Source organism: Pan troglodytes, chromosome 7, assembly GCF_028858775.2.
Source record: "Pan troglodytes isolate AG18354 chromosome 7, NHGRI_mPanTro3-v2.0_pri, whole genome shotgun sequence".
In the NCBI taxonomy this organism is placed as follows: Eukaryota; Metazoa; Chordata; class Mammalia; order Primates; family Hominidae; genus Pan; species Pan troglodytes.
Window position 1 is genome coordinate 106,449,772 of NC_072405.2, and position 8,264 is coordinate 106,458,035.

At 39.3% G+C, this 8,264-nt stretch overlaps 1 protein-coding gene and 1 long non-coding RNA gene across 3 annotated transcripts; one reads left to right on the forward strand and one right to left on the reverse strand.

Moving 5' to 3' along the window:
- Positions 1 to 597: 597 nt before the first annotated feature.
- On the reverse strand, positions 598 to 5,423 carry UQCRB (ubiquinol-cytochrome c reductase binding protein). Its single transcript, XM_519866.7, has 4 exons — positions 5,199 to 5,423; positions 2,827 to 2,898; positions 1,441 to 1,607; positions 598 to 799 (listed from the first exon to the last, which is right to left on the reverse strand). The coding sequence occupies exons 1-4, from the start codon at positions 5,215 to 5,217 to the stop codon at positions 722 to 724; spliced, it is 336 nt and encodes a 111-aa protein (XP_519866.1). The 5' UTR covers positions 5,218 to 5,423; the 3' UTR covers positions 598 to 721.
- Positions 5,327 to 7,715, forward strand: LOC104007691 (uncharacterized). Of its 2 annotated transcripts, none has more exons than XR_001720319.4 (3): positions 5,327 to 5,462; positions 7,135 to 7,258; positions 7,590 to 7,715. It is a non-coding gene; the product is annotated as an uncharacterized LOC104007691 (long non-coding RNA). The 2 variants fall into 2 exon arrangements; XR_008536790.2 differs by having other exon boundaries at positions 7,190 to 7,258.
- Positions 7,716 to 8,264: the final 549 nt, after the last annotated feature.

The following is an 8,264-nucleotide window of genomic DNA, read 5'->3' on the forward strand; positions in this document are numbered from 1 at the left end:
CCCAAAGTGCTGGGATTACAGGCATGAGCCACCATGCCTCGCCAATGATTCTAATTTATATTTTTAAAAATTACCCTATAATCTTAAAACTTTTAACTGACTAGTATCCATCCCTTAAACTTCATAACAATCATTTCCAAAGTGGAAAAGTCACTGGGATATGGGGACAGTATGATTTGTCTTTATACTTTTATTTTTCTAACGTCTTTTTGTTTTCTAGTCTACATGTTAGCATAGGAGTATATATATTACTTAAGTATGCCTATGTTGGGGTGCATACATAATTTCTTTTTAAATGATAGGATGCAAAATCAAATCTGTTTGCATAGCAGTGAAGAGGCTATTTCTCAATCTTGGCAAACTAGGGGGTGCATACCCCCTTCTTTTATTCAGTAGCTTCCATAAGGATGTAACTTACGGAAGTTATATCCTTCCATAAACTGATAGGCTATCCAACCAGTGAGGAAAACTGATAAAGTGGTTTCTGAGCTCCAAGTAGCAGTTAAACACAACTAAATATATCTTGAAAGTTTGGAAAAAAATTTAACAGTAAAGGGATTCAGTAGTTATTCAGTATAAGGTTTGGAATTCAAAAACTCCAGCCATTACAATAGACATTTATTTAAAGTAAAACATCTGCAGACCAAATAATTCTTAAAATTGTTTGTTTCAAGTTTAACCATCTTCATAACAGCTGCATCCACAGACTTCAACTACATGATTACTTCTTTGCCCATTCTTCTCTTTCTTTTCTTTCCCGAATAACCTCTTTCAGATACGGTTCAAGGTAGAAATTTTCCTAAAGAATGAATGAAATATTATATGTTACCATCATGTACTGATATATCCCAAACACTCAACAGGTCTTCAATAACAAGAAAAAAGCAATTACTTTTGAATTTCCAATTTTAGAAAACATATTCTCAACCTAAGAACTATCTGCTTTTTAAAATGTCAAATCTGTGGTGATGGTGTGATAAGTTGCTTTGATAGGTTATGAGGGGGAAGTCTTTTCAGGAAGAAAAAGAAATGAATGTCTACAGGCCTTTGCCTAGTTTCAATGCAGTTCAAGGGGTGAGAGTTTGCTTCACAGAAGCTCTTCTTGGGATCTGGAGGGACACTCAATGGGCTGATCTTTTCATCTAAATAGGAAGCAGAGTGCAGAGGTGGAAGAGCAAAGACCTGGGAGGCAACAGACCTGGATTTTAGTCCTGGCTCTCTATATTAGAGACTTGCTTAGTAATTTCAGAAGCATCATTTCACACATAAGACTCAATGTGGTTTTCTTCTAAAACGGAAATAACATTTGCTTTATTAACCTCACATATTTATTTGACATGACTCAGAGAACTCTAACACTATGCAAATGAACATGTTTCTCTTGTTTCTAAAACTCCATCCTTAATGAGCAACACTGTCAGGTAAATAAAGCTGTGCTACCTCTTCATATTTGGTCCACTGCTCTTTAGGCAAGATCTGATGCTTCAAGTTCAGGTCCAGTGCCCTCTTAATGCGAAACATCCTGTCATTATAAAGGTTCTCAGGAAGCCTTCTTATGGCTTCTTTTACATCTTCATCCTCGTATATTGTATCATCTCGCATTAACCCTATGATAGACGACAAAGTTAGATTGCACATGCATCTCAAAAATCGCGTTTTTTTTTAAATTAGTAAAATATCTTTATGACTTATAACTTATAACTTACAACTTTTGGTGAACTATCGAATTCAAATCACTAGGTTCAATGGAAATTCAATGCATTTCGTACATTATTAGGTTGGTGCAAAAGTAATTGCAGTTTTGCCATTAAAAGTAATGAGTTATTACTTGATATAATGGGTTACTTCTTGAACTAGACTATGGAAACAATATATGAGCCTCTTAAAATCCAATGCCACAAAATTCATATTTTATCTAAACCATTTACAAAATATTTTAAATGTTTACTTTGTTTTTAAACACACATTAAAAAACCACATCTCTTCTCAGTTTAAATCTGAGATCAAGGTATTAAAGAATCTTAAAATGATAGCATACTAAGGAATAGTGACTTTTGCTTACACTTTCTTCAAGCTTCAATAGCAAAAGATGAAGTTCATGGTAAATTACAAAGTTCTAAAAAAGCTTAGGAATCATATGATTGCATGGACGTGATAAAATTTTAATATTCGAAAACTCTCTACTTTCAATGTTTATATAATTTAAATTAAAATTTTAAGTGGAAGTCTGGGCGCAGTAGTGCACACCTATAATCCCAGCACTTTGGAAGGCCGAGGCAGGTGGATCACCTGAGGTCAGGAGTTTGCGACCAGCCTAATATGGTGAAACCCCGTCTCTACTACATACAAAAAAAATTAGCCGGGCGTGGTGGCACATGCCTGTAATCCCAGCTACTCAGGAGGCTGAGGCAGGAGAATCACTTGAACTTGGGAGGTGGAGGTTGCAGTGAACCGTGACTGCGCCACTGCACTCCAGCCTGGTGACAGAGCAAGACTCCGTCTCAAATAAATAAATAAATAAATAAATAAATAAAATTTTAAGTGGAAGAGTTGGGAAAGGGGGTGTAGAAGGAAAATGTCTTACTACTTAAATCATTACCAAGTCGAACATTTTAGAGGCTTTCATCCCTCTTCTCTCAAAAAAACTTTAAAAAGGAACTGGATTTAACATAATGTGATTTAATTTTAAAATCTTCTGATGTATACAAGAATTGAAATGGTTTTTGGAACCACAGTAACACTTGCAAAAGCAATACTCTCAGAAAAATTAAAAAAACAAAGAAACAACAACAACAACAACAAATATTAAACAGCACAGCTGCTTACCCAGTTTATTGAATCCTGCAGCATTGTAATACCATTTTCGAATACCATCCAGCCACTTGCCTGATGCTGAAACTGATAATTGTCACACTGTTAATTGCTACAATTTAATTATACTATATGAACACATTGATAGGCAAGCAACCAGTACTCAGTTATCTTGCTGATGAATGCAAACATAGAAATAAATTTCCTTTTAAAAGTATATAGTATATACAGCAAGAATTTAATCAAAAAAGAATTAGATTTAAAAGAAAAAAGTTTATACTCTATAAAGTGTTGATAAAAAGTGCTTATTTATGAGCAAAAGTGGTTGCAGGAAAATGGTGGCAAGTCATGACAGAAAAGGGTAAACTCAAACACTGAATGTACAAAAGATCCATAGGTACATCGTGTGCCCTTATGCCTGCCCTGTTACGTTCAGAAATGAAGGGGTGGGAGATAGGAAAAGGACTTGGAAATTTCTATCATTTGTAATTTCATAAATAGATCACAGGAAATAATTGTAAACTTTTCATTTCAAGAGAGCTGGAGTTGTAGGGAAAAGACAGTGAGATTTCAGCATAGACTGGCAGGTCTAAATGACCCTCATCCTCTAAAATTTTCACTCGATATTACAGTTATTTCATTTGGCCACATTCTTTAAAAATGTATGTATTTTGGGGAGGATTTTGATACCATTAGTCATTTAAACATTAATATGGATTCGTAAAAGAAGTCCATTTACCTCCTCCTAAGCAACTAAGTTCCCCCCAAGGGAATGGATATTGAAAACGGATGAGAAATAGGTAATTTTAAAACTGGGGAACAGGGCTGAGCCTGATAAGTAACCCAGCAGGGTCCAAGTACAGCAGGACCGTATCTGACATTTTAGGAGAGACATTTTACAAAAGGAGAGGTAGAACAAGTTTGTATTCTCTTTTAAAATTTTGTCTAGGGTTAGCCCTTACCAAGGAAGGAAAGCAAACTCTCCTTTCACTCAACTCTCCTTGCTTGCAAACTCAGTGCACTACAGATTACGTGGCTTTAGCAAATCTCCTTGGAAATTAAGAGTCATGTATAAAACTGCTGCTAGAAAAACAAGTATCAGTCAACAATCTACAAACATACTTGTGGAAAACAGATTATTTTCAACCATTTCAACCACCTATCAGTGACTATAATAATATTCACTAAGCACTTATTGTGCACCAAACACTTTCCTATTTGCTTTACCAACATTAGCTGATTTATTTACATGTCTATTACTACAGAAGGGGAAGCTGGCTTACAGAAGTGACCCCACCCAAGGTCAGAGTTAGCTAATGGGAGTTGAGATCTGGTCTATGTAGTTCCCAAACACGCAAAGAAGCAGTGTCTTGAATTTAGTAAGACTCCTTCAATATCTGCCAAATTAATAAAATAATTATTTAAAAAGTCTCCCCCACCCCCAAAAAGCTCAATGTCAATTAGGTTAACGGATGTTTCTGGCAACCTGATGTTTCCTAACAGCTTCACAATTGCTGGGGGCGGGGAGAAAAGGATCAACATTTTTTAAAAGCTACTCCAACTTGGTTGCATTGCAGTGAGACGAGATTGTGCCATTGCACTCCAGCCTGGGCGACAAAGCAAGACTCCGTCTCAAAGACAAAACAAACAAACAAACAAACAAACAAACAAACAAAACGGCTACTCCAACTTGTACCGCCAGAGGGCAGAGATTAGCAAAAAAAAAAAAGAAAGAAAAAAGAAAAAAAGAACCTACAATAAATTCAAATTTCTCCAAACCTACTGATCAAGCTGACGCTCTAGATAATCCAAGGTCAACCTGAGGCGTCGCTCGTATCCCTTGCTCAACTGTCTCTGATTCGCAGTTTGAGAAGCGCGAGGGGTGCAATGATATTTCCAATTCTACTTCCTTGGGTCACTTTGCCTCAGTTATCTTATCAGCGTAAAAGGGAAATTAATATCTCCCTCGTCGCAATGGCAAGAAAATTTATAGGGCCAATGCACACGATAGAGCACTTGGGTCATAGAAAGCACTGAGCTCATTCGGGTTGAAAGTCATCCACTAGTTATCCTCTTGTGCCCTTTAACTTTTCTAAGGCCAAGGGGAAGGACTTCCGAGCACAGGCAGCTGGAACTCCAGGGCTGTCAGAGCCACCGCGGGCACCTTCACAAACAGCGGGTTAACATCCCAACCCTATACAGGCAAGCCCGCCCTGGGGACAGCAAACGAGTGGGGAAGCACATCCTTTGCGCTGGACTGAAGCAGCCAATTTCCCTTCCGCGACAAACTTGGCCACTTACAAAGAAGAGAGAAAACGTAGCAAGCTGCAGCAAAAATAAACGGTGAAGCGCGACGATGCCGGCCAAGAAGACCCCCAGTTACTTACCAGCCTGCTTGCCAGCCATTTTGACCAGAAAGAGAAGCGTTGCCTTCTGGGTAAGTCATAGAGGACAAGCTGGGCCCAGTCCGCAGGCGCGTTACGTCACATCGCGAACAGAGAAAGGCCGCTTGCGCAGGCGCAGTTCTGACGACGGCCGTTCAGCACCTGCGTAAGCACCTCTCGGCCAGGGTGAAGCCAATGGAGTAGGCGGGGCATTTTGCGTGCTACATTCTAAGAAGTATTGGTTGTGATGTGATGGGAAGAACACAGGTCAGGAATTAGGAGACCGAGGCTTAAAGCTGGGTTCTGTTATTTGCTGTTAATAGCTATGAGAGCGTGGACAGTATTAATTCAGCTCTTTGTGCCAGGCAGGAAGCTAAATGTTTTAAGGGCATCGTCTTACTTTCTATTGAAGGACTGATGGATGTGCCATCCCAAAAATATATGGAATTGGTACATTGATTATTTCGAGTTGAAAATATTGGAGAAATTGTAGTTTCAGAAAAGGTTTGATGACCTATCTCTTCCTGCATGCAGCAAGCCATAAAGCTTCCTCCAGGATTCCTCTGGAGTACCCGTCCCTTACCAGAGGGAGAAAATAGCACCTATCACCAGAGACGAAACTGGGGGCTGCTTTGGACCTGAATATACTTTCCGAAGTAACCGTTATCTTCCACTAAGTTTACACCCCAACACACACACTTTTCTCCTAATGACTCCACAAGAAATTTACTGCCCCTAGCCAGATCCCCTTTCTTCTGATTTGTAGTTCGTGTAAAAAGTATAAAGGCATCTTACATTGGCCACTTCACTCTTTTGTGCGGATCCCCATGTACATGTAAAACTAGTAAAATTAGTATGCTTTTCTCTTGTTAATCTGCCATGTGTCAATTTGGTTCCTAGATCCAACCAAAGAGCCCACATAAGAGCAAAGGGGAGGGAGGGTTGGAGGTGATCTCTCACTCCCCTACACTATCTTTTAATTCTAAAAGTACTGTAATTATCTCATTGTAGAGAGGAGAAAGCTGAGGCACAGAAAGGTTGGATAACTTGTCCAAGAGCACATGACTAGAAGAGTCCAGGTTCTTTTTCCAGAATCTGAAAATCCAGATGCAAATTTGGGGCTCCTTAATTCTAGGGTCATATGCTATACTGCTACACTACTAATCCAGGAAAGACACCAAGTCTTTCAGGCCTTGGGTTTCTCCAGCTGAAGATCTATATCTAGCTATTTTAGTGGAAGGTTAGGTCAGAAAAGGTTTTGGGTTTTTTTTCACCCCTTTTTTTTTTGTTGTTCAGCCTCTGTCACCCAGGCTGAATGGCACAATCTCGGCTCACTGCAACCTCTGCCTCCTGGGTTCAAATGACTCGTGCCTCAGCCTCCTGAGTAGCTGGGACTACAGGTGTACACACCACCATGCCCGCTAATTTTTGTATTTTTAGTAGAGACGGGGTTTCACCGTGTTGGCCAGGCTGGTATCAAACTCTTGACCTCAAGTGATCCACCCATGTCAGCCTCCCGAAATGCTGGATTACAGGCGTGAGCCATCATGCCCAGCAGAAAAGGTTTTTAAAGATTAAATCTAAGATGTATTGCAGAATTTGCACACAATTTTAAGACAAAAGAGAAGTATATAGATTTTCTCACTTTTAAGGTCTCAGCCCCAACATGCGAAGTCTTAGGCATAAACATCTAGAGACAGAAAACAATTAGGGGGAGCTAGCATGACTGATAGTTAACTGGTGAACTTCTACCATTACTCAGTGATATCTTTTTTTTCCCCTCAGTTTTAAGCTCAGAGCTGGGACAATATAGAGTAGAGCCTTGTCTCATCCTAAGTTCAAAAGGTTAGATTTAACGATCTTAGTCACATTCCAGTTCTAAAATTCTATTGATTTTCCTTTTTCTTCTATCTCCATGCTGTCACAATTTCTTCATTAGTCAGTCCTGTATACAGCACTAAAGCTGATGAATGATCTCTTCTATCTTACACTAGCCAAAGTGAAGTCTGAAAGATGTGAAGAAATGCAATACATTTGCACATTGGCACATTGCCCTGCAGAGGGTAGGTACTCAATGAACTCTCCTCCCTTCCACCCTTTAAGTTTTAGCTTGCTGGTTACAGGTGAAGGTAGCAAGAAAAGACATATCAAAAGATCTGAAACCCAAAATTGTCACAAAATCCAGCTCCTAAGGAATTAAGCTAGAGAGACTGAATGTTTGCTGGTAGTGATTGTTGATTCAAAAACTATTTTTGGTTTTCTTTCCTCCCAGCACAGGATTAGGGATTGCCTCTCTGCCCTATTAAAGTTAGGCATGGCCATGTGATACTTTGGCCAAGAAAAATGTGACAACTTTTTAAGAGCAATTCTTCACATTCCTTTCCTTTTCCATAGACTGGCAACACCAGAAATGATGGAGACAGGATACATCAACCTGTATCACTGAAGACGATGTGGAGCAGAGCCTTTGTGGTCCTAAGAAACATGTATAAGATAAAAACTTTTGTGGTTTTTCAATCATTTGAGGTTTTAGCATTGTTCATTGTATTAACACAACTTGCCTATTCTGACTGCTAAGGTTGTTCAGTGGGTTATTCATAAAGGCAAAATGAGGTTGTGAGCCACAGAAAGAGAGGACAGGATGGTTCCATGGTGTCCCCAGCTTATTTTTTATTGTTTCCTGTTTATTGATCTCATCCATTGGAGAACTCCATGAAAGCACATATCTATGCCACACTCACCACTGTATTCTAGAACTCAAATGTCGGTTGCATGAATAAAATATGTAACAGGAAGGCCACTATACCTGGCCCTGACCAATTCCAAATTTAGTTTTTCATGAGGTTTTTTAAAGGGCATCCAGCACACCACAGAACCCTGTGCACAACAAACTACCCCCAAAGTTAGCGGCTTAAAACACTTTCTCCCAATTCTGAATTCCGCTGAGTCGTTCTGCTTAGTGTAGTATCTACTAAGTCTGGGACATCCCAGATAATTTCTTCATGCATGTCTGGTGCTCAGTTGGCATGTCTGAAAAAGCTGGGTTTGGCCAGACATCTTTCTGTCCAC